This window comes from Zootermopsis nevadensis, unplaced genomic scaffold, assembly GCF_977971745.1.
Source record: "Zootermopsis nevadensis isolate Lab colony 2312 unplaced genomic scaffold, Znev_1.0 Znev_ptg000012l, whole genome shotgun sequence".
Lineage (NCBI taxonomy): Eukaryota > Metazoa > Arthropoda > Insecta > Blattodea > Termopsidae > Zootermopsis > Zootermopsis nevadensis.
The window spans coordinates 12,601,609-12,628,695 of NW_028259144.1; the positions used below are offsets into that span (position 1 = coordinate 12,601,609).

Consider the following 27,087-nt stretch of genomic DNA (forward strand, 5'->3'; position numbering starts at 1 on the left):
AGGAGAAGGCATGTTTTATAAAATTATTAAGTGTTATTTCGGAAAGGAATATAATCTTTACGCCTATACCAATCGATAGAAAAACTCTCAAAGTTTTTTACACACCTCACAGACTCGACACATGCTCCGCAAGTCACACGGTAGACGTCGAGACAATAATCCAACTCATCCCAAATTTTGTGCAGTGACCATAGTGATGAAAGATATGGCAGTTATGATTCAAATTTCTTGTACCAGGCATAAATGGATACTTGGCTTGGTTCCACATGAACTACAGAACATGCCAACTCCTCTGCTGTGTGGTAGCCATTTTAAAAATTGTAGCATCTAGCAGAGGTGCATAACAACAACAAATACCTGGGTCATCTGAAACCAAACTTTGAGAGTTCTTCTATTGACTGGTGTGGGTGTGAAGTTATAAGTACACTGCATTTGTTTCCTGTATCATTTTGAAAGCGTAAAGTACTTTTATGCTCCGCTGTGCATGTTTATGTCCCCCACTCCTGTTGGCTCCCAGGCCCTCACCTCATCCTGACTCTCCTCCCTACTGGTCCAGCTAAGGCTACCTTGACTGAGTTTCCAATATCTCACACCAATTCCACATGCACAGCAAGGATCTCTGAAACATTAGTAAACTTCTACATGGTGTTACAACCCAGAAGCCATCCATCTTTGTACTCAATGCCATGAAAACCTCAAATCCTACAAAAGATTTTACTGTGCTTTATCATAGACTCTGCCTGCTAGTTATGAATTTGAAGTTCTAGTGTATTTTACAAGTGACAATGCTGTAAGTTCTGAACATGTCTAGTATGAACACACAATCAGCCTCAACAAAAAGTCTGTAATTAAAGGCAAACAAGGAGGTTAAGAGTTTATTTAAAACAAAATCAGATTTTAACTTTTAACAATTTTATCACATATCAAACAATAATATTCTGTACCTAACATTTTAACACTAATTTAATGCACACAACAGAGTAATTTTTTGAGAATAATAGAGGCCTAAAGATAGAAAATTTGTGTCATCATAAGATCAAAGTAGACATAAAAATAAGAGCAAAAGTACATAAATTTATTTATCTATTTTTTTTGTGTGAAAATGGATAATACATAATATTGTGATGAAGTGTACAAAATTTGAAGCTCCTCATTATGTAGTTTTGTCCAGTCTCCTGTCATCGACTACTTAAAAATTATTCCCTTCGGCACAGCACACTCAAAAGTCCTCAATTTATATTCATCCCTTCGTGTGAGGAATCAAGTTTCACACCCACACAAAACAACTGTAATTCTACAATTTAGTTTTCTTCAACCAACCTGAAGGTGTTTCACAATGTTTACAACTTCCCTTGTTGAGTACGGGTAGTGAACCAGACCCTGATCTGCCATGTTCCGAAGTTCACCAAAGGCCTTGACTAATTTCAAAATTATTTTTCCAGATACATTAGGGCCATATTGCTCTAGCAATGAAAGTTCAGACTCTGGGCTTGGGTTGTCCACAGCATGACAGCTGAACAAGTCTCCTGCATACAAAATCAATACATGCAGATAAACATATTTTATTAGGCAGAAATTTTTCAGCAAGATGAACTACTACCTATTTACAACAACATTATTTGTGATGCCAAGTGATAAGTTTCCTGATAGTGGATGGGAAGAGGAGACCTAACAACCTGGCCTCGGTCATCATGCCCCTATATTTTTCGTGTGGCAATGTTGAAAGTACCATGTTCTGTTGTATTCCACAAGTGGCCAACTTAAATGTCATGCTATAAAAGGAATGAATGTGGAAATTTACTGAGAGAAATGTTTTGAGGTATCCATTTCAGCATTTTTTTCCCCCAATATGTATATGGTTAAGAATATATGGCATCGTAAAGCCACGGCAGATTATTTCAGTGAAGAATTCAGAATATTATATTTTGAATAAAGTCGAGAAACACACACACATAAAGATTATTCTTCTAATGTTATCAGCAGGGCCATTAAATCAAGTAGAATACAATGGGTTGACTATGCAGCTGAAATGGACAAAACAAGAAATAAGTAGTAAGTTTTTCACACACAAAAGGCACACACATGGGCACAAGCACATACACATGCACACAAGTGCTCATGAGGGCAAACACGTACCACTGGGCCCATGGCCAGGTGTGTACTTACCCATGAAAACATCCATCCATGCATGTGTGAAAACAGGTTCACACATATATGCACACACGCACATGGAATAGCACTAGTGTTTCCAAATAGGCTTATCACATCGTAAAATTTTAAGATATCTGTCATGTTGTAAATAATGTTTCCTGTAGAAGTGTCTGTTAATAAATTCTTTTAAGGCCTGGAAACTAGGGAAAACAACAATTTATTTATATCTTACATCTGAATTGTCGGGTTCTGTAATCATTACCTAAAGCTCCAAAGAAGTCATTGCCAAGAAATGGAAAGCCTGGGCGATTGGCAAGAATGATCATTCTGAAGTCTGGATGAACAGGAATGATGGATGCAGAATTAGTGCCAACTCGAGGATCTGAATGAGGAACCAGACGCCTGCCATCAGACAGAATCATCTCACCAGATTCCACCAAAGTCTGAATTAATCAAAACAATTTTTGGAATAATTCAGTACCAACAAATACATTCTTTGCACATGAAGCTCATCTGTGGATAGCTTCATTGACTCCTTTAAATTACATGTTTTGATATTAATTCCATCACGTATAAGAAGGCTTGTATAAAAATAATTTGTAAAATAGCATGACAAGATAAAAAATTCTCAGCCTCGCCAAAATTACATTTAAGATTAGGCTATAGCATAAATGCGGGTTCAACACAACAGTAAAACTTTCATTTCATAATCAAATCACTCACCTTAAGGATACATGTAACGTGTGTGGGAGCCTTGTCAGCTTCATCTACAATGAGCACATGGCCATGCTTGACCGCCTGAACCAATTGTGAATCCTCATATACCACAACACCATCTCTTACTGTGGGCTGAAGTGTTAATGTCTGTACAGTTGTGTCCCTGCAATATGGTTTTATGCTGGAATTCTAATTCTGCCATTACTGTCACAAATTAAGATTACACAGGAAACCTGCGATGAATAACTCAACATAGTATGTAACAGAAAAGAATAAGACAAATTATTCTCTGCTTCTTATTAAGAGATTCATTGCCAATAAAGGCAGCTGGCACACAAACAACCATTCTATCCCAGCACCAATGATAAATTGCACTGCTTCAGCTAGTCATCACAATATGTTCTGTTCGGTCCAATGAACATTTTTAAAAACTTCATGGGAAACTGACCTATGCAGCTGGATGTACTCTCGAGGATGATTTAGCAACTGCAAAAGCCGGTCAGCAAGTTTGTTCTTCCCAACACCCTGATTACCTACAAGCAACAGATGTTCACCAAGTAAGAAGTCCTGTAGAAGCCATTCTAGTGCAGATATATGCTGTAAACACACAATAATTATGTTGATAAAGAAAGATCTTTATGAACAAAATCCTGAGCACACATATATTAAGTCCTTATTTTACACAGGTCCCTAAAAAGAACTATTCCACCACGATTTTTACTGCATTCACTATTTTAAATTTATTCTAAATACAAGACCCTGAAAATACAAGTACAATATGATTCAATCCAGGATATGGAGCTGTGAACTGATGCACTAAACTTCACTTGTTGTTCACTAGCTTTCATTTGGATTACAGAGTTTTTGGACTTGTCCATCATCTGGTATTTGAACACACATTACATTTTGAAGACCTGGAGGGGGAAGAGGCATGTATTTTGTTGGGTCAATTACAAAGTGGGAAAGGAGCACAAATTATAAAGTTTCTCATTATGCAATTTTCTCCAACATCACCCCCCTCAACTTCAAATATTATTTTCAGCATCCCGCTCTCAAACAAACATCCTCAATCTATGTTCAACCTTCAGAACAAGAAAATAAGTTTCATGCCCATACAAAAGTAGTAAAATTGTTGTTTTGTGTATTTTAACCCTTTTGTCATTGTGATAACAGAAAACAAAAATGTACTGAAGACAAAACTAATGACTATAAACTGGCATGTTACTATCATGTAAACTTCATACCTGGGGCACATCAAAGAACAGCACATCTGGCACCTTGCTAGTAGCTGAGGTTTGATATCGAGGAGCAGTTGTGTTTCCAATTCTCACTACATTACCCTGCACCTCACAAACCTTTAAAGTAGGGTCACTTGGCTCAGCAACAATACTGACACCACCATCATTCAGAACTCTGTCCAACGCCTGGCGGGCAAGTGTTGGGAGGAATCTGAAATCGTGAAAAAAAAGCACGTTCATAAAATATATCAACGTACACAGCAGTAATGAAATTACTATAATTATAATACTACTTGACATCTTATGTGATGGATGTCCTATGAATATGGTTAAATAAAATGGGGACAAATAATAATTTAAATGATCCTATTCATGTATTAACACTGCTATTTGCAGATGACAAAATACTACTAACTGAAATGAAGATAACCTACAGCAAGTTCTCTTTAGTTTAAATAACATTACAAAATAACATGGAAATTCCAGTAAATAATTGTTATGGCATCTGAAGGAACACATCTTGTGAGGTGGAAATAACACTAGTACCACTTGCAATAGGACCATATAATCATGTATAGTTATAGATTTCTGGAAGATACAAAGTTTTAGTACAGTAATTCTTTGTATAATGGAAAATAACAACACAGTGGCAAAATTAAAGAATATAATTCTGACTTGACCAGGATTTGATTTGATGCACATGAGTCCAGTATGCTACCACACAGAGTACTGTTACTTATTTACATCACTTAAAGGCATTAAGACCATATTATTTGAACAGTTTGAAAACTAAAGTTCCCTAGTAAGATAACTGTCCCTAGTAAGATAACTGACATAATAATTGTTCTTTAAAAAGCAACAGGTCAAGAGACACTTCAGCACACAACACAGGCTATATGTTGCATTTATTGATGAGTTCATAAGTCAAGGCCCTCTGAGTGTGTGTGGTGCTCTCTCAACAATCTGATAAAAAATAATCAGTAAAGAGGAAACAAAACAGCATTTAAAATGTATGTTCATGCACTTCTGTAAAAATTATGGGCAGTAATACATTATACTGAAATTTGTAATTTGAAATTATGTAATATAACACTGGATTGTATTTATAAAACAATACACAAGATAAGGTTACAACAGAATAATTGTCCAAGTTGGAAAATGGATATAAAGGTACATTTACCTTGCCAGGCAAGCTCGATGAATGGCTGCAGCTGGACTCTCTGTTTCATACATGGCCATGCGTCGAGCAATACGAAGTAACTGTCTTGTAGACAGCGATCCAGCTAACGACTGAATAGTTGGATCTTCTGATTCTCTAAGTTTATGAGCTAATTCCATCACACTAGCCAGTGGCTGACCAACCTGACCATACTGAAATAAAACAGCTTTTCACATATGGTTATACTAGAATATTTGCAGTTTTGTTCAAACAAGAACATTATTGGCACTGGTCATATATTCAATAACATTAATTTATAAAGGAAACATCTATTACTTCTTTAAATGAAAGTAAAAATATTGAATTTGGTGTTCTCATGCAACCTTTAAGAATTATAGAGAATTTTAGACTATCAAACTGTATCAAAGTCTAAATTCAGAATGAAGTGTTACATTATATTCACAGACATTTATAAAATCCAATGCTAAGCCATGTTGCTAAAAGTAATGACAAAATAATATTTTTGTGCCAAACAATACAATCAAATTATATTAAGGATTTAAATCTCCTACTTTCATATGATACAGATTAATAAGGTACTACATCAAATGAGATTGGCAATTGATTATTCACAGTGAACTGGAAAGAAGGATAAAGAAAAAGTACAAAGAATGCCCCGCTCCGCTCCAACTGACATTCAAAACAGGCACCAGTATCTCCCAAATACAATGTACTTCATTACAGTTGTAAAAATTTGCAGTAGCATATTTCTGGTGTACATTTCCTGGCCTGTTTATTAAGTCTGAAGATTTATAATTTAGTTCAAGATATTTGAGAATAAATACTCTCAAATGCAGACCTTTGTTATATCCCTCTAATAAATAAAGGTATATAATTCAATAGTACTTCAGTGACAAAGGAGGGCAGACCAAGAGATCAAATATATATTGGCTTACCAATGATTTAACAATGTGAATCTCTTCATGCAGAGCAAGTGGTCGCATCTCATGAAAGAGGAACAGACTGAGTATCTCAGCTGACAACCACTGACCAGCAATGCTGCCTGTTGCAAAAAGAACAAAGTTGTACTTAAATGGCAGTGGCATGAATTCTCATTACAGCCTTGTTAATTCTGTGTTAATGAAAATAAAATGTGTTTATAAAATGTTTCATGAAATCACACTTCTTGTTATGTTGTCATATGTCATATGGGCCTTCGTACTTACATATCCCTCCTGCATATACAGCCTAGATGATATATAATGTTAAGGTAGAAAGCAATAGAGTTAAATATATAGTATAATTCAAAGATGGCTGTCTTCTGGGTTGTTGTGCCATGTTGTCTGGTAGAAGTTTACTGATGTTCTGAAGGTCCTTGCTGTCTCCACCATCAGGATGATGAGACACAGTGCAACAACCCAGAAGACAGCCATCTTCAGACTCACCACCATGAAAACCTCAAATCCTACTTAGTGTAATTCAAAGTTGGACAAAACCAACTTTCTGAGTGTATAATCTGATCAATCACAAAATGTGAAGTCTACAATGACAAAAGGCTTTACATTATTGACAAGTTTATTTCTGAGTTTCCTTCTGCTGTTGGTCAATACACAGACCATCCACTTACCCTTCCAGGTTATGCTGTACATCAGATGCTGTATCATCTGTCATCTTCAGGTCCTTTAGCCTGAAACCAGGTGGCATGTTCCTTCTGTTTTGATGGATATGTTTCACTAATAGCTGTGACAACTATTAATACAATGATGTTACAATTATATCTTAGGTGACTGGTAAGAGGGGCTTCTGTCAGACAGTTCATGTTAACTTCAGCCCATTTTACTGAGCACAAAGATAGGTTCTTGACACTCTTGTAACAGGTCAGGAGTATTAAATACGCAGCTTACCTATCACTATATAAAGGACAGATTACATACCCTGAATTGGAGGTTCAGCAAGAGCTACTATACGGAAAGCAGGATGGATCCTGAGAAGTCCTGAGTCATGTAGCTGCTGCTCTGACAGATTATGACGAGTTTTATATTCATCAAAGCGATCATGTCGGACAAGTCGACGTCCATCATGCAGCTGCAGTTCTCGGTCATGTACTAACCTGGAACCAAAATCCTAATTTTTAAAGGTACAAATTCTTCACAATAATGGTTTTCAGTAAGAAGAACTTCAAATCAACACAAATAATGTTTGACTTAAATCCTTCTTACCAACTACCAGACAACTGATACATTTAATTATTGCATGTACACCTTAAAACTGTGCAGAAAAGCAACTATAAAATGTGTGTGCAGGAAGGCATAAAAGATTTAATAAAAAAATACTCATGTCAGTTTATACACTAGCAATCTATAAACAATTTAGGACAAAATCTATTTCGGGCTGTACTTGGTGCTCAGTAAAATTGGCTTGAGACAACAAACTGTGACTGACTTCAGCCCTACTTATTAAGAACAATATATATCAATATATCACTGTACTCCCAACAGTTTTCTCATCTGTGGGCTAAATATGCACTGAAGTTACTGTATTTTCATAGTACCTGAAACAGTCACAGATTTAATCCTGAAGATGGAGGCAGGATGTTCTACCAAAATGTTTGACAAGATGCTCCAATTCAGAAGAACACTGCTCTAAAAGCCTCAAGTCATTGGTCACATTTACATATTTTGTCTATAAATTAAGATATTACTTAACATTTAGTGATAAGGGGGAAGCATAATTTTTATGCTTCAGAGAATGCAACAGGAAGCTGGCAAAATACAAAAAGCTATTATATGTCATAAAGATAGAAGAAGTCAAAGCACAATATTGTATAAGAAGATTTGGCAAAGTTATGGTACTGGAGTAGGAGTTTTATAAAAGTTTGTTAGCAGTGAAGACTGAAGGAGGCCTTGTAAGAAGGTATAATGGGGAGACCTCAATGAAACTGTAAGCTTTGTTCTACTACACAAAGTTCATATGAATTTCATTTTTCTGCAGATTTTTAAATTATGATATGGAACTTGTCATATCTACAATTTCTTGGTGAAGGAAACCAGTTGGTGCCACTACCAATTTCAGTAACTGTTAATGTTCAGAAATGATAATTTTTTATTTCTTTGGAATGTAAAATTAAAAAACATATACCTTTGAATAACAGCCAGAGTACTAGGGTGGATTCTATGGATACCATCTAGTACTGCCATCTTGCCTTCAAGAGCAGCAGTAACCAGTGGAGAGTTCTGCCATACAGTATCCCCATTTGGAAGTGTTGTTCTTTGCTGAACCAAATCTCGTGAAGTCATGTCCTGCAAAATGCTTTATCTTAATTGCTATTTGCATCGAAATCACTTAATAATTATTAATAATTAATCCCATTATCAAATAGCTGATCAACTAGAAAGAATTCATTAATATTAGGAGACTTCTCTTTACTATGTGATAAAGAATCATAATATAAGATACAGTTTAAAGAATATTATTAATTTTGTTATATTTCTTATTAGCCTAAACTCAGAGGCTTGTAGTTTACAGTCAGCACCTCCGCAATATCAACGATGTGTGGCCTTTCAGAATGTTGAATTAGAACATCAGTGACCAGCAAAATAAACAAAACTGTTAAAAATTATGCACTCCTGTATGGATCTAAAGACACATTTGGTGCAAAATCTGGTTAAGTTTGGAAAACAAATGGAAATTACTAGTTCTGTGTATCAATAAAATTACTAAGCATTCTGAACAAATGCTCATTTTTATAGCAAAAGTAACGCAAGAAGAGAGCTGATGGAAATAAAACTCATTACGTGTGTTTGTACTTAACAGCATTATTACCTGATACAGCACAATTGGTTCTATTTGATAATTCAACAGAGCTGCCAATCTGTTAACAGTAGCACTTTTCCCACAGCCTCGAGGTCCAATGATACAGAAGTCTCCTACAAGATGAGACTGGAGTAGTTGAGCCAGCAACTGCTCCTGGTATGAAGTTTCAATGAAACCTGTTGAAGAAGATGCTCGTTCTCCAGTACCACATACCACCTGTAACAAGATACCACATAACAACCATATTTCGATATGTTTTATTCTACTCTGCTTAAACTTATGATCAGAGTAGTGATGTTAAAGGTAATATTCTACTTAAATGAGAAAATGTTTATCTGTAATTTATAATTTAATTTTAAAGGTATTTTTCTAATGTTTTTGTTAAGAGAGAAATTATAACCTGCACAAGCTCTGTACACCACAAATGCAATATTGCCTGACCACTAATAAATCTGAATATACTTACTGGAGCATTATGTTATAGCCACAAGATCAGCCCTATAAAAAATGTTTTTCTTAAAAAAAATAATTGAAGTTATACTTCAAGATCTACATCAAGACTAAGTAAAATCAAGAAAATACATTCCAGAGCAGCTTACTGCCTCCACCATCAGGGTGATGAGTGTTACTCATCCCAGAAAAAACAGCCAAATTTATACATATACAGCCTAATATTATATAATTAATTCTTTAACCATTTCATGTGTTTTCTCGTTTGACTAAACGTATCAAATCAACTTTTTAAGCAAATGTTAATGGAGAATACTTCTGAAAACAGACACACTGTTACTGGATAGCTAGTTCATTGGTACATAAGCATGAAAGATATTTATTGGTGGGTGTTGGAGAAAATGTACCAATTTTTCTTCCTTACACCCAACTCCTCCAACTAAAACAAATGTTTATGGAAAACTTGGCTTAAATTAACATAGGTTAAGGTTATCACATTTAAAACTTCATAAATAGATAGCCCAATTTACATAACTTCTCACCTGAAATTGTGCTTGTTGACCATTATAATTTATCCTCACTTGTGCAGTCTGATCCTGCGAAGATGGAATGACATTTTGTATGCTTGATGAACTATGCTTTGTCAATGTCTTAAGGTGGAAAGTACACAGCAGGTCCTCAACTGATTGTTTCCCTTCTCTTGGCAAAAAAATCTTATATGGGTATAATCGATACAGGACCTCAAATGGAGGCAGAGATGGTAATGTCTCCTGGAAGAATAAAGAAAATAACATAGCTGCATAATAATAAGGAAACGACACATTCTAAGCTTCTGGAATGAAGACTGATTTTGTAAACCATGCAGTCACTACAGGAAACATTCAGGTGTCAGTATCTTAATGATTGCCTGAACCATTATGCTAACACACAAAAGTTACTATGACAACTGAGAGTTGCAATCAAGATAACTGGTTGCATTATTTTTAAACACATATTTTCTCTGAGAAGATCAGTTACTTTCTTATTAAGAGCCATTGCATATGAACAGTGCAGATAATTTTAAATACACGCAGGCGGTACCATATGAAGACAACTAAAACCCAACAGTGTGTAAAACAAAATTAAGTAAGATTTGAGGTTTTCACAGAGGTGAGTATGAAGATTTCTGTCTTCTGGGTTATTGCGCTGTGTAGTCTGGTAGATGTTTACAAACGTTTCAGAGGTCATACTGCCTCCAATGAATCGCCCTGATGACGGAGGCAGTATAATCTCTGAAACGTTGGTTAACATCGACCAGACTACACAGCGCAACAACCCAGAAGACAGAAAACTTCAAAAATAAGTAACACTTCACTGGACAGATAGCTTACTACTGTAGTAGACAGAAGAGTTCAGATGGTGAGAAATATAATTTTAGTATCACTAACCATCAGTGTCACAGCTGCTGGCAATCTGTCTACAGGAAAATCTGGCAACCCAAGTGAGGAAGACTCTGGAGACAATAACGAATAGCAGCATGACAATAACTGTGAGATCTGTGCTGGATCCACACTAGGCGCAGACTGCCGTAATTCCTCCAACTGTTCCTGAAACCAATATAAAATATGTCAGTTCTGTCATGATCCACAACACCAAGCCAGTCATTGACACTTTAGTGATGAAGAGACATAGAAAATTCAGTTTCTTCTGTCCGATGCCAAAACTAAAATGTAAAATCAGAGTTACTACCATTCTGCTCCTGCCGGTGCAGTGGCCACGCGGTCTGAGGCATGGACCTCGTGTGCCTGGCCGCTGCGACCGTGGGTTCGAGTCCCACTCAAGGCATGGATGTTTGTCCGCGTCATTCTGTGTTTGTATAGGTAGAGGCCTTGCAGATAGGGCTGATCATTCATGCAAGGAATTCTACCAATGTCCAAAATAGATCAATCATAAACCTAAAAGAGAGGTAAAAACGGCAGACCCTGCAAATGCAGGACAAATGTGAATGAAGAAAAGAAATACCATTCTGCTGCCATTTTACTGAGCCCCATTCCCTCCTTTTCAATCATTAATAAACATGTTACTTTCTATCACAGAACTGAGTAACAATGAGCAAGCTCAAGACCAATCCCATTTCAAGTTGTTATTGCATAAAATCCTCATTTAATGCTATATATAAATATACAGTTGAAACTATGGGGGGGGGGGGGGGGGGGGGGAGAGAGAGAATGTATGTTTATATGTTTGGTTATAGGTCCATTGAGGGATAAACGGATTTGTACCAAACTTGGCACGCTCATTCCTTGCGGCCAGGAAAAGAACAATTAAGGTTCAAACGTACGGAAACTATGCATGACAGTTGAACGATGCCAAGAATAAAATTGTTCATATAGGCGAGGATATTACAGGAACACAACACCAAAAGAACTGTCTTGGTTTCAAGTCCAAATAATAATGGTTTCTGAAGGTCGGGAACAAAGAACGATAGAATGACGCAAAGAATAAAATTGTTTCGACGAGGAGATTACAGAAACTAACGTCACAAACCTAAAAACTGTCCTCGGTTCGAGACTCGGCGAAGATGTTAGGTTTAAACAAAATATTTTCTTATGTTTTATTCAAAAATACATATCGAATGATCAAGCCTATGACAACCTTTCAGCAATAAATATTGAAAAGAAATGGTTATCATTTGTCGAATTTCCCCGGAGTAAGAGTAACATTGTGGGTACTGTGCTAGTTCAGTGTTTACTGTGAAGACATAAGAAATAAACAATTTCCTATGTAAATATTTAAGACAATGAACAAGTGCTACTTTAGATTTCTCTGCTTAATAAACACGCAGGGACATCGTTTATAGAGTGTCCCTGAAAGATGTATACACACATTCAGTGAAAGAAAGAAAGAAAGAAAGAAATTTTAATAAATTTAAACCATTACATACATCAGCACTGGCACTTGGTGGGTTAGCGAATCTAGTGCAGGTGTTCAAAGAGACCAGTTTGCTTCGTGGCACACTTGACAGCAATCAGCAAATGACTAACAAGCGGCCACCAAAGTTGAAGAGTTGCTGGCTTATACTGTACATCGCGTCCTTCAAGTAACCCAACAGGAAAAGTCAGGTGGGGTTAAATCTGACGATAGTTTGGGGGGGGGGGGGGCAGTACTCAATAGATTCTCTACGTCCTCTTAATCGGTAGGGAAAAGACAGGTCCTAGATCTGTTAAGTGCACATCGCAATAGGTTCTCGTAATAAACACAACACACGGAGATAGGTAACAAGGTTAATATTCCGTATTATAATGCGTATACATTTTTTTGGGGGGTGGGGGAACAACAATAACAAGTAGAAATGAGGTCCATCATGAAATTAAGAGTAGAATACATTCGGAAAACGCTTACTAAACGTTTACTACCCAAAACACTAAAGATCAGGATATATAAATCAACAATTTTTCCGGTTGTCTTGTATGGTTGTGAAACATGGTCTCTTACCTTGAAGGAAGAATGTAGATTACAAGTGTTTGAAAACAAGGTGCTCAGGAAGATATTTGGACCTAGGAGGGGATGAAATAAGTGGGGAATTTAGAATATTGCATAACAAGGAGCTGCATGGATTGTACAGGTCACCTAGCATAGTGAGGATAGCGAAATATAGGAGGCTCTGATGGGCTGGACATGTAGAACACATTGGGGGGAAGGGGTACATATAGAACTTTGGTGGGGAGTCCTGGAAAACGACCACTGAGCAGACTATGAAGGAGACGGAAGGATATCAAGATGGATCTTAAGAGAGTTGGGCTGAGGATGATAGATAGATGGAGTTAACTCAGAATCGAATCCAGAGGTGGGCTACAAATATTGTCGGTGTTGGACCTGCGGGTTCTGCTACAAGGGAGTTATACATCTTTTTATGACATTCTGTATTATTGCATATATGCCATATAACTCAGGCGATTAGTCACCAGCTTCTCACAATGGAGGCGCGGATTCTCAAGCCAGGGCAATTCTGCACAAGACACTTCCTGTTCCTCGCCTGTTCCGTTTTCACAAAATACCTGTCAACAGATGAATTTTCCCACAAGAGATTCGAACCGGGTATCTCCCGAACAAGAAGTAAGAGACATTAAATCAAGAGTTATTAGGAGAAGACAGAGCTAATCACATTGCAAGACTTCTTGTAAACTTCTGGAGAGGTGAACTTCAAGGCAACAGAACAGTTCAGAGTCCATTTAAACCCAGAGACCGCTGTTCCAGACTACTCGCGTGCTACTGTCTGGATCGATTGTGGAAATTACGTAATCAATTTTATGCAACCGGTTTATTTTATATTTATAATTCTGCTCTTTGTATAATCATTAACTCTGACTGAAGCACTCCACACACGCTTTACAGTGTACGTCACAGCGTCTTCAGATGAAATGCTGACGAGCGGTAGTTAATTAATCAGGAAGACGTAGTTTACCAAGTATTCGCTTGGAGGTACAGATTCATTATTTGCGATACTGCATTCCATAATGATCTTGAGCTTAGTTTGTTGTAAACGCAAATATGATCTTACAAAGCTGTTGAGTAGTACCGATACTATAATTTTCAATTAATTTCTCTGTATCGCGTTAAAATACGCTTTACATAAATCTGTGTTCAACAGAAGTTCACAACTTAATGATATCCAGCCCATACTCTATGTCATGTGAACACATTTCTTACATTGGGCCTCTAAAAACTTTCAACTTTCGCTTCAAGTTAAGTAGTATTTATATGAATCAATACCAAATTCTTCACATAACTTTTACTTGTAAGGCAGACCCCTCACTACCAAATTTAATCGACAATGATTAGGTTGTTTAGGAGAAGAGACATAGACAGGCAGACACGTCCTGCCCATAATGCATTAATTTTAAGCACTTCATGCAGATCGCATAACAAAAAAATTACAAGCCACTTCACTGACGCTTCTAAGAAACATTTATATGCCTTCTGGAAGTGGCGTTCCAGTATCTCTGAACCTTTACTTTGACGCCAGGGAAATGCGCAATTATACGAAACTCGATTCACAGATACAACTTAAAAATGACCGCTCCTAGCTCAAAACCAGTAGTACGTGCAGAGGAGTAATGGAGTCATCACACTCCCATCTCAAGTACATGGCAAACCGTTACGTTGATATCAACGACTGAAGGACGATTTTAGACAACGCACAAATTTAATAACGTCCAAACCAAATTTAATAAAAATCTGTCCTATTATTCTCCAGTTTCTACATGTGTATTGACGTCACGTCATCACGACAACCAAGGAAATGCAACAATGCAAAGGCAACAAACAACCAAGAAAAGCACACACCCCCAAAATTAAAAGAACTAAATACGTTTTCTCTGAAAAATACTAGCACTGTTGTCTTGGTTGCGTTGTTAATCTGGTCAGACTGAATGTCATTGGCACGAAGAATACCTCTCGAGCTGTCTCCTTGCTCCAAACGTCATTAAGACATTCGTCGTTCTTACACCAGACGACGCAGATTATACCAAGACATGCTAAGGTCTACTTCGCCAAGAAGTGTAGTTACTCCCTTTTTGCAGCAAGGTTTTCAATTAGAAAACACAAAGCAAATAATCTGCACGTTCACTTCTGTGATTTTATTATTACTTCACAGCGAGCGCTGCGTTTTCAATTTTCCTAATGTACAATAGCAGGGAAAATGAAAAAGATTTAACAGCAATTGAATTTGTTGAGTAGTTTGCTTCAACTCAATTCAATTCCGAGCGATATTACATTCTGAAGATAAGATCGCTGGTGCCAGTGAAATAAAGGCTGTTCCGCACTGTAATTACATCAACGCAGTCAACCCATTATCCAAGCAATTTCATTTCAAACGGCGCAAACATGAAGGATTGATGTTAAATTCACACGCATCCTTTCATTTCTGTAGTAAGAGGTTCATCTGCAGAGGCTTTAACGCCATGCCAACGTTCGATTCGGCTTCGTATAAAGTCAAACGGGTAACAACAGTAGTGAAGGTAAAAGTTTCTCTCATGCTCGAGTAATCACCATGTCATGAAGACGTTATGGAAGAAGGAAAATATAGCTCTATGCATTCTTAACCTCGGTACAGGATGGAGGGGTCAAGTTTCATGACCCGGTCGCTTTACCCTATGGAAAGCATCCTACACACATTGGAAAGAAGCTGGGTGGCGAAGAGAAAAATCCTACCTCTGACGGGAATCGTTCCCCGGTCGTCCAGCCCCTAGCCTAGCCACTACATTGGTAGAAGCAGGAGGCCGACACTACTACATAAGGCATATGTGACATACACCAGAGAGTTAGCTCTCTGTGTCAGTAGTTAGCGAACTAGGGTAATATTCAAATAATCACGGGGTCCATGCTAACCGTCGCCACTAATCTTAAAACACAAAATGACAAACAAATTTGGTAGCATTCTGGCAATAAATCACTTGAAGCAGAGAGCAGAAACAGACACGTCAAATATATGAAACACTTACAAAAGATTACTAGTACTACAGTTATTTTGAAATATCAACACTAGAAATAACCCCAAATAAATAGCACATCTTCAAAAAATATAAATGGATCCTGACGCACAGAAGTCGGTTCTGCTAAATACAAGACGGTTTAGTCCATTTTCCTTGCTTTAGGTAATAATGTAGACTTAAGCTTTCTGCCTGCTTATGCGTGTGACCCCACCTTTCAACTTTTGAATCAGCTGATCGATTTTAACGAAACGTGATATGAACGTTATGCCAATTTAGGCCACTACCGTAGTACTATACAACATCCCACAATCAGCAATAGCAACATGGTGGACGCACGAACCTGTGACGTGAGAGCGACACTAGCGCTATTTAATATAGGTTCTGATATTATGTATGGTCATTGATAACTATGCAACTTCTGTGGACCTCGTTTGAATGTAAACTAATAATGCTGTCGTGAAAACATTTACAGGTTGTAGGCCTCCGATAACTAAGGACTCACTGGAGCCCTAACCTAGGAAACAGATCACAAACATACCTACAAATTTTGCGTAAAGTACTGTTTATGAGTTAACAATTATAAACATGCAGATGGTGGGAAACTTTGAGGTTATATCCGATAAATTTAACATAGACATCGTAATAAATTTTTCCCCAGAACATAATACAAACAGATCCAAATGACAGTAATGACATCTTGTAATATACGCCTATTTATAATTACACGTATCAACAAAACAATGAGAACCGAGCGGCCGTATGACATCTGCGTACGAACCCACAGCGCCAACTCATTGCATTCTACTACTGTATTATAAACTTGTATTGCCTAAATAGTATACATCAACAGCAAAAGATTTGTAGGACCAGAAATATGTGTAATAAGATTGTAAACATTATGAGTTGTCAGAATTACTTGTATAACTGTGCGGTATTCTTGACAGAGTATCGGATATATATGTATGTGTATATATATATATATATATATATATATATATATATATATATATATATGGAGAAAAAACAGCGTAAAACTGAGAAGATAACGAGGACAAAAAATAACGAGAAAAATAACAATATATGAACTTCGTTGCAGAATCAAGAGACAACGGCTTCATTTTCCTTGAAACTAGGAATCACTCGCTTATTGGAAAACTCTTAAAACTCTTATACACTTGATGAAAATTTGTTCCATTTGAACAGACATTTACAAACGGTTACCAATCAAAATGGATTCTGAAAGTAGTTTCCCTCAGACGTCAGGAGTCTATGCACACTTTTAAGTGTTACACAGGCATCCAATCCTAGCACGCAATTCCACAATTTCTATTACGGAATTTCAGTTCTTCCGTGTGATAGTTCCCCATGCCATAAATTTCAAGACACTCTCCCAACAAATAAAGATAAACTAACTTGCGTGTGGTTAGCTTTGAGATTCGCAGTGTAACGAATAGTTTGTGAAGAGCTGATTTATGTACACCATTCGATTCCCGACGTTTATACGAGGCTTAATTTTACATCTGAGAGAAATAATGTAAATGAAGTGGGATAGTTCAGTCGGTGTAGTGACTTGCTAGGGTTGAACGATCGAAGTTCAATTCACGACAGAGAAAAGGATTATTTTATTTCTTAAGAAGTTGAGACCAGCTCCACAGAGACCATTCAGCCTGTCCAATGGCTACCGAGCGCATAGCTTTCGCTCCGTTACTGACTCGAGATTTTCAATTCGTGAAAGCTCTCTTACAAGTAGCGTAAATACAGAATATCCCAAAGAGATGTATACATATATTCTATTAATGAAATGGACATTTTAATAAACAAAATCATTATATACGTCAGCATTGAATAATCTAATTTAGTGTAGGTGTTCAAAATGACAACCGTTAGCTTCGTGGCACAGCTGACAGCAGTGAGGAATTGAATGACAAGCGGCGACCAAAGTTGCTGCTTGTGTACACATCTTTTTGGGACAACCTGTAGTTTTGCCTGGCTACTGCTGATATTCATTTTACTTTCATATCGTTTTTTTAGGCCTAGCGCTATTGTGCACTTACTATATGATAGTGTAAACATATTATTAGGCTTTGATATGCATTTGCAATTGAAAAAAGGCAAAGATCCGCTTTTCGGCGGGGGTCTGGTCCCTAACCTGCCGTATATGCTGTGCCCTACTGTAGGTCTTCATGTGACGTGCACATTATTGTTGTCCGACTTTAACAAAAATTGAAAACTGCCGACAAATTTTAATAAAACTCCCCAATATCAAATTTAATGAAAATCGGTTGGGCGTTTCTCGTGTTCTTCAAGGTGACAGACGGACAAACAGGCACGCCTAAAATGCAACCGAAAGTATGAACTCGAGAAACAACGACGGTGAATTCCTGACAGCAGAGAACAGAAATTACTCGATTTTTTATAGTGTGATTATAACAGGCTGAGGAGCAATACAGATTACGCGTAAGTTTAATATTAGACCGGTATGTTTTTTTACTGCACAGCATGTACACTGCAGTGGTCATTATTAAAACTAAATAAAACTTTTGTAATCTTCTATAATGGCCAAAGTGAAAATAGAATCAATTTCCACAATTACGAGCTTGAGAAGTGTTAAAGAGAAATACCAGTATTTTCTCCCCCCCCCCCTTTTCCGTGCATAATGGATTTGTTTCCGTGACTGAAACACCTCAACACGGCATGAAGTCTGTGGTATCCGGCGGAAGAAAGAACCGGCTCCAGCAACTTCAAACACTACCACATCACGTACTAAACGTTTAAGCCCCCCAACATCATCTTTAGCTAGCTGCAGACAGCACCAAATTAATTTATCGCATATCGCACACAAAATTACCAGAAGGGAATCCAAACACAGTAAACAGCTACAATGATTTCATATCAAGTTGGCAAAAAAGTTTACAGATGGGGAAACATTTTGGAAAACGATCACACGGAAGACAAAGGATGAGTCTGTAAGATAACATGAAGATGGGTTTTAGGGAAAGTGGTTCCGGGTTGATGATCGTGTCCAACGGCGGGCTTCGGTGTTAATTGTGTTGTACCTTCGCGTTCTGCCATCAGAGTGTTAGATCTTATTTTCAAACAACAAAACGCCTTGAAGAGGATCACCTGCAGTTGAAGCTTGTCTAGTGGAAGGCGTTATGGAACCGAAACGACAGTTTCAACCGGCTCCTGCTTACTTCCTGTCTCTTTCTTTTGTGCGTTTCTAAGCTACAGAGTGCATGTTACACTCCCATTGACACCGAATAGTGGAGACAGCGCGAAGCAAAATTACCAAAATACACTTCTGAATCTAATTTTCTGCTGAAGGACAAAACTATATTTGAACTCCTAGCGGAGAAAATTGCCTTCACATACAGGATCTATATTTGTTTCCCAAGAGCTACGGGCTATAGAACGAGTAAATAATTGCAGCAGAGTTTGTGGCGACTTAGGTCTGCACTAGGCCTACGTTTTGTACATAAAATCCAACACACGCCTAAGAAAGTTGTCTTATGAAGCAGATAAGTGTGAAGCACAGTGAAAGTAAAAATTGATGTGTACAGGAACAAGATGAAGACGGCGATATCGCCCTGATGATGGAGGCAGCAAGGACCTCTGAAATGTCAGTAAACGTCTACCAGACTACACGGCGCAACAACCCAGAAGACAGCCAACTTCGTACTCACCGCCATGAAAACCTCAAATTCTACAGGAACACGATGCACTAGGGAGTTTTCTGTGGATTTCCCTGTCATTCATTTGAAATTTTTCTCTCAATCATCATCATCATTATATAACGCCGAAATCATTACAAGATCGAGACTGTACGGCTGCTATAAAGCATACGGCGATATTCCAGGATATCAGCTGGAAGGGTTATATTCTCAGAGATAAAGAAATTCACAGTTGGCGTCTTTCTTGTGCCAAAACGTCTTCCACGTTTGTTGCACTGTGCGTGTTAAGTGCCCGATAACATCAAGTTTACGATTAACTGCAGGACGTTGAAATAAATCTTAAATAGTAGCCTACATATTTTCAATCCGTGTTAAGTGGGCCCCTAGTCATCACAGCATGGCGTTCTCACCTTCCTGGTGGGAAAGGGTCCCAAATATGGAGGACAGTTCCGATTAACTGAATAAACAGTCACTGACAGCCTGAAAGAAGTGGAACACGGCAATGGACATTCCGGTACCATAAAAGACGAGGAATTTCTTGACTAGCACAGTGTGGTATTAGATTATCCATGGAGTTAGTATACCTTCCGGTGCGGAAGACACTATAGTTAAAGTTAATACACAATTACTTGGAACAACAAAATACGGCCGCATTCTGGATTTTACTTCGAAGTACAGCATTAAAAACTGAATTATCAGAAAACTAAATGTGAAATGAACGTAATTAAATATGAAGCTACGATTTTCCACACATATACGTAGAAAGCGGAGACAAGGATTAGAGAATTCTGACATGGCATTATGAAACCAATTCGGATAAATGCATTTCGACTTTCTTCTTCCTCTGTAGTTTAGGCCTCGTTAATATTGTATTAACTGCGCACATGATATGCGACTAAATTTTGTTATCCTGAATGAACAAACAGAGATTCAGTTTTATGTATGCCTTCAGAGCACGTACGAAGAAAATACAAATTTCACAATACTGAAATGTAACCAGATACACTACGTTTCAGTAGCTACAACACTTCAAAATGGCTTTCGGTTGTGATGTGGCAGCAACTGTTCCACATTCTATCATAAATTTGCCGAATATAATCTCAAAGATTAGAAAGACCCATGAAGTGGCGACCGTGTCCTTTCCACCTCAGACGTTCGTATATCCGCCACATTGTGAACCCCAGTAAATGGGCTCTCGATATAAATTAGATAGAATGCTGGGCAAGGAACACAACCATTTTGAAAATGGCGATAGATAGAAAAATTCCTGCCACTGCTGAGAATCGAATCCAATTCACCCAGCCGTAGGCCACTCGCTTTACTGGCTGAATTATTCCCGTCAATAACGCGGCTATCCTAAGGTCCTGGTGGTTTCCCTCCTACCTCCACGCCAATTCCTCTGCATCTCCATTCCATTCCATTCCATTCCAAGAGCCTTTCATCAACCCCACGCTTCTGCTAACCTCCAAGCGAAACAGATGATCAAGAGAAACAAATATGTGGCGAACTTTCCAATTATAAAGTGCTGTGAGGAGCATTCCTGAGTCCGTGATTTATCACGACTTCGTGTGGTGTCACGCCGTGCCACTGTCGGGTCCCTCCAGCCCCCTCGCCCTCACGAGCGTACACTGTCAACACGATACTGGATGAGCCGACCTCAATGCACGTACCGAGGCGCTGTTGTGAGGCCAGAATTCGACAGCACAACAATGGCGGCATCTCTGCTCTACTGCACGATTGGCTAGTTTTGTAAACAGTACATCTGCATTTTTTGAACATACATTTTGCTGCACCTGTCAAAATATTCAGAAATATTTAAACGTAAAAAAGATTTACTATTGGTATTTTGGCGCGTCTGTAATAAAACTTGCGAAAAACACTTATTATCTGTTTATTCGACCATCCATCTGTCTCAAGGTTTTCTTACCACGTCCATTTCCTCTAAAGACTTCGCATGGCAGCCATTGTTTAACTGCTTATGATGCCGAAACCTATAATTAAGGAGACGTGCTAAAGCAGTATTTCTCAACCGTTCTGGTATCGCGAAATGCCTACCAAAATTATCTCATACATTTTGATTAGAAAGAATACAGGCCAACTACAATAGAGACAGAATGTGTAGTAATTTTCGTCGTGTTTACTCCAACGTGAAAGTAGCGTAAAAAGAATAAGACCAAACTATATTCGACTCGTGGACCCTTAGGCACAACTTGCGGACCCCCGGTTAAGAAACACCGAACAAGAGAGATGTGGTCTGAGAAGAAGCAACATCGCGGTGGAATGAAAACTGCTACAGCAGCGAAGGAGTTTGCTGAAGGACGAAGTAACTTTACGAAGAAGAGTAGCAGAAAACAATGGCGATGTTCTGTACGGAATAGGAGTTTCAGCGTTAGGGTTTTAATCAGAGGTTAAAGGAACACACCATAAATTAGATATAATGTATTGGTGTTGGCCTTGATTTAACGTAACTGAAAACAGCAACTCTACATTCATGGGGAAAGAAACTAGATTCAAGCTACTTTCAATGCTGAGGGGCTCTAACGCCGCCACCAAGAATTACCTAAAAAGCGGAAACAGTGTCACACGGAAGGGAGATGCGCCTTCATTAGAGCCACAATAGACAGACTATATTTACTGGTACCTGTGATACACTGAAAGGTCTAGAAGTATCAGACTTGGTGCTGAAAAGGGGAAGATGAGATCTGTCGTGAGGTTAACAGACAAACATTATGCCTGTTTATGATAAAACTGGCTACAGTTTTATTCCATTCTTTGCAGCAACTCTGTTCATTCATCATGTCCAACACACCCTGCTGTACCGTCAGTTGGACATTTGTGTACCGTTCTAATAATTTAGTAAATTCAAGTTTTTGTGCCCGTCTCACAGTTCACCGACGATAAACTATGTTGGACATAAGTAACTTATAAATAAAGCTTATGCTCTTCTTGTTCGTCGATTAAGAAGACAGTCAAATCTAAAGAGTCCAAACGACCCTCTTAAAAGGATGGAGTGTGAGTCGGGTAAATATGTAGCACGCATAACAGAGATGAGAAATGCATACAAATCGATTGTGAAGGGTTCTGACAATGAAGATGGTTCTCTTCTGGGCTGTTGCGCCGTGTCGTCTGGTAGAAGTTTACCGACGTTTCAGAGGTCCTTGCTGCCTCCATCATCAGGGCGAAGAGGCCTCATGATGGAGGCAGCAAGGACCTCTGAAACGTCGGTATAGTTCTATCAGTAGACAGCCATCTTCAGACTCTCCGCCGCGAAAACCTCAAATCCTATGGTTCTGACAATGGCGAATCACAATGTGGATTGCAGGATTTTTGGACTCTGCCCATCCACGATGGACAAAGGCCATCAATCATGATTCCGGGTTCTGCCGGGTTTTTTTTTCTTCCTGAGACCAAGAAACAAGGTTGGAAACACTGATTTAGACCGACCGCAAGCTGATACATAAGAAGTGGCACTACAACAACGTATAATGCGTGAAGATAAGGCATCGTCATAGTAATTTACAAATCACAGTTCAGCTATCAGCATCTACTAAATACGTACTTAAGTCTGTTCTGCAGTCCTTGGGTTGCCACGTTAGGTAAGAATTTTATGAATGCAGTGCACGTGACTAATATTTAATAAGTCTGTGTATAATCCGCACCAGGTACCAAAACGCATGGTCTGATTACAATGTCTGGAACAAGCACATACGCGGCAAAAACTATTTGCACTACATGGGGATGTCGAGACATTATCAGATAGTGGCTGGTGACAAACTGCCTCCCTGAAGCGTGATAACTAGCGTGCCAAGATAGCCAAAGTCGATTTCACAGCGTAGTAAACACAAACCATCGCAACTCACTAAATGAAAGCTGCTAAAATACTTTTTTAAAACTATTTATTACAACGCAACGTTAAGTGGGTCCCTCGTCATCACATGAATCGTCCTCTGGTGGCGGAAGACATGGATGACAGCTCCACATATGATGAACAAGCAATCGCAAATAGACGACAAATAGGACGGTAATCCAGCTTTTGGGGAAAATAACCATTCATCACCATAAAAAATTAGCACATTAAGAACTGTTACACATGGCTTCATATTTAATTCTTCAGCACGATATAAACAACGGAAAAAGGCCACGATATTAGGAAGTGGAAAGTAAAGCCTCTACAGGTCAGGTAAATTGAAATCAGCAGAAAGATCAACCTATAATTATCTCGGTAACAAACGACAATTTAAATGTGCTTGAAAATTCACATAATATTTTTAATACTAAGTGGGAACACATTAAGTACAGATGCGAGGATAATATCGAAACGGATCTTAAATAAATCGAGTGTAGACTGTATTCCAAATTGAACAGAATACAATCAAATGGTTAGATATTGTGCACCTTCAGACGTGAATTCTTAACTAGCTGAACCACTACCAGCTTATCAAGAAAGAACTACATTACATTAGTTCAAAAAAGGGCCATTTTAGTTAGTGTTGCCATCTTATAGGTTAAACCTGCAAATATAATCGAAAAATGTCATTCCGGTAGAAACTGCAGTAGTCTAAAGAAAAACGAGTGGTAAAATATAGGTGTTTTTCTCTTTGTACTACTGTATTTTCAAATAAAAACAACGCATGTCCATTTCTTTTTGTCTCATTTCTGTAAAAGTAAATTACTTACGTAAATGTAACTACATTCTCATGCTACACCACATGTAAATGCACCGATTCATAATACAAATGTTAAGACATTTTCACTGCTTCAGATACAGGAAAAGTTTTCCTTGCGTCCCCGAAAAGTTTAATTTTGGACTTATCTGTTCCCATAAACCCTTCAATTCTCTGGGGAGCCCCTAAACAGCCGTGAACAGACTCTCTTGTCGGAGAAGTGTCCGCATCAGCAAGGTGCTAGAAATTGAACTGCTGTTAACGAACAATTTCCGTGCAGTATGCTGGATTTGAAGTTTTCACGGCGGTGAGTCTGAAGATGGCTGTCTTCTGGGCTGTTGCACCTTGTAGTCTGGTAGAAGTTTACCGACGTTTCAGAAACAGCCATCTTCAGACTTGCCACCGTGAAAACCTCAAATCTTATGAAACAATTTTTGTTTTAAATACATCGAACTGCCAGCACACAAAATTACACACTACGTACAAATTTTATATCTAAATGTTACTGACGAAGGTGTTGAATTTGTCATAATATTTCCTCAGAAAATTATAGTGGTTTTCTGAGGAAGCATTATGACAAATGAAAAAGTCCAAAAAATTTAAATTAGTAATACATACTAATTTTATTCAACATTCTTCTGTCAAGGTTAACTCCGTACGTTAACGAAATTGTTGGGGATCATTAATGTCGATTTCAGTGTAATTGGTCAATTACTAATGAAACATTCTGCATTCGTCAGATACTTCAGAAAAAAATGGGTGTTCTAAGAAGCAGAACATCAGCTATTTACAGACTTTTACAAAGCCTATGGTTTAGTTGCGATGAAAGTACATATAATTCTCACTGAATTCAGTTTACCTATGAAACTACTTTGGCTAATTAAAATGTTCCTAAATAGAACCTACAATAAGGTCCGCATGAAAAAACAATTGTCTGAACACTTCCTAGTCAAAACGATCTGAAACAAGAAGAAGCTGATGTTCAACTTGCTTCAGAATACACAATCAGGAAGGTTTAGACAAAGACTGATTGGAACTGAATGGAGCACACCAGTTTATGCTGATGATGTTAGTTTACTGGGTGAAAACACACAAACACAGACGCTCTATTAGATGCTAGAAAGGAAGTTAGTTTATAAGTAAACATCGTGAAAACTAAGTATATGTCCATGCGTCGTCACCAGACTAAGGGGAAAAAAAAACATTATAGAGCAGACTAAATAGTGAAATGCTTGTTTCCAAGCATCTTTTGTCTTTCCGTCTGCTATCCAAAACACTAAATATTCAATTCAATTCCTTTATTATAGTACATTACAGTATAAATAACTATAATGTTTCCTGTTGTTTTGTATTGGTAACAAACTTGTTTTCTCACGTTAGGGAAGAATACGTATTAAGAATGTTTGGGAACAAGGTGAGAATATTCGGACTTAAGAGGGATGAAGTGATTGGAGGGTGATAAAAAAGTGAGGAGTTCCAAATATTAAAAAGATTAAATCAAGAAAGACGAGATGGGCAGTAAATGTAAAACGGATGTGGGAGAGGGTTTAAAAGCCTGAAAGGAAGAGAGCGCTCGGAAGACCTAGACGTAGATGGAGACTGATATTAAAATTACACTTAGGAAAACAGGGTTGGATATTGTGGAATGGATTCATATGACTCATGACAGGAGCCGGTGCCGAGCTGTTACAAACTTCGTAATAAATTTTCGTGCTCCATAAAAGACGGGGAAATTCACTATTAGCTTCTCAAGAAGGGCCCTGATCAAAAGAGTTAATAAAAATAACAATAACTAAGTGTAACGTATTTACAAATTAAAGTAATAAAGAACACATCTCGAACAGGATCCCATCTGCTCAGAGGCTCATCACGCAAAGCCATTAGCTGAATTACATTTTATTGTTGGATTATAATCTTGCATTACCTAAACATAAAATTAACACAAGATTTACAGGACTGGAAGCTTGCACAATAGGACGGCAGGCTATACAAGTTCCGTCACAAACTCCTTGTTCATTTAATGGCACTACATAAATTATTTTGACTGTTTTATTAGAATAACAGCATATTTTCAAAGCAGCAGGTATCTAGATTAGCTGTGTTACCCACAGGTATACTAGCACTCCAAATTCTGAGATTCGTTCGCCGACAACATTCCAGCAAACCTCATGCGCCGACACGCCAGATACAGATTTTAACGAACAGTGATCGATTTGACGTTTCGTGGGGGTCATGGAAGTATCACACACACGCGGATTTTGTGGATGATGAATCGCTTGCAGCGACATCAACCTGACACATAAAACTAACTTTCTCTCAGCGGACTCAGAACCACAAGCTGCCACGACCTGGATGAACAAATTCAAACGTTCCCACATTCATCATCACAACGTATCATGCCTCATACGGAGATCAATTACAAAAGAATGAAAAGTACAAACTGCTGTTTCATTCGGACACCTACCACACCACGTGTCTAAGCATTACATGAAACGTGTATAGGAGTCGAGGTATTGTTCCCGTAATTTAACCTTCAGATATAAGTGGCCAGCAACTCGTTCCGTCTGCTTTAACCAGGGGCAAATAACCACACTTCCGATTGATAAGAAACTAGGTTGGCACTGGGCCCGTACTGGACACCATGATACAGAGGTTTCCAGACCGTCCAATTCACAGACCATCACCATTTTACTGAGACACCCAGAGATCCAAAATGGTCTCTTCCTTCCAACTGCTCATAATGAAATGGCA

The 27,087-nt window shown here is 38.1% G+C and overlaps 1 protein-coding gene across 4 annotated transcripts in view; it reads right to left on the minus strand.

Annotated features, from left to right (window-relative positions):
* c12.2 (von Willebrand factor A domain-containing protein c12.2) overlaps positions 1 to 27,087 on the minus strand; it is a 76,794-nt gene that overhangs the window by 21,383 nt on the left and 28,324 nt on the right. For 3 of the 4 annotated variants that reach the window (XM_022080782.2, XM_022080780.2, XM_087347956.1), the window contains exons 7-18: positions 10,956 to 11,114; positions 10,071 to 10,298; positions 9,088 to 9,294; positions 8,404 to 8,564; positions 7,200 to 7,375; positions 6,222 to 6,328; positions 5,287 to 5,477; positions 4,113 to 4,317; positions 3,317 to 3,465; positions 2,875 to 3,031; positions 2,414 to 2,594; positions 1,321 to 1,526 (exon numbers count right to left, since the gene is read on the minus strand). In XM_022080782.2, the coding sequence (XP_021936474.1) occupies positions 1,321 to 1,526; positions 2,414 to 2,594; positions 2,875 to 3,031; positions 3,317 to 3,465; positions 4,113 to 4,317; positions 5,287 to 5,477; positions 6,222 to 6,328; positions 7,200 to 7,375; positions 8,404 to 8,564; positions 9,088 to 9,294; positions 10,071 to 10,298; positions 10,956 to 11,114 (2,127 nt within the window). Of the gene's footprint in view, positions 1 to 1,320; positions 1,527 to 2,413; positions 2,595 to 2,874; positions 3,032 to 3,316; positions 3,466 to 4,112; positions 4,318 to 5,286; positions 5,478 to 6,221; positions 6,329 to 7,199; positions 7,376 to 8,403; positions 8,565 to 9,087; positions 9,295 to 10,070; positions 10,299 to 10,955; positions 11,115 to 12,451; positions 12,595 to 27,087 lie in introns of those variants that run through there. The other variant, XM_022080783.2, reaches the window with a different exon arrangement.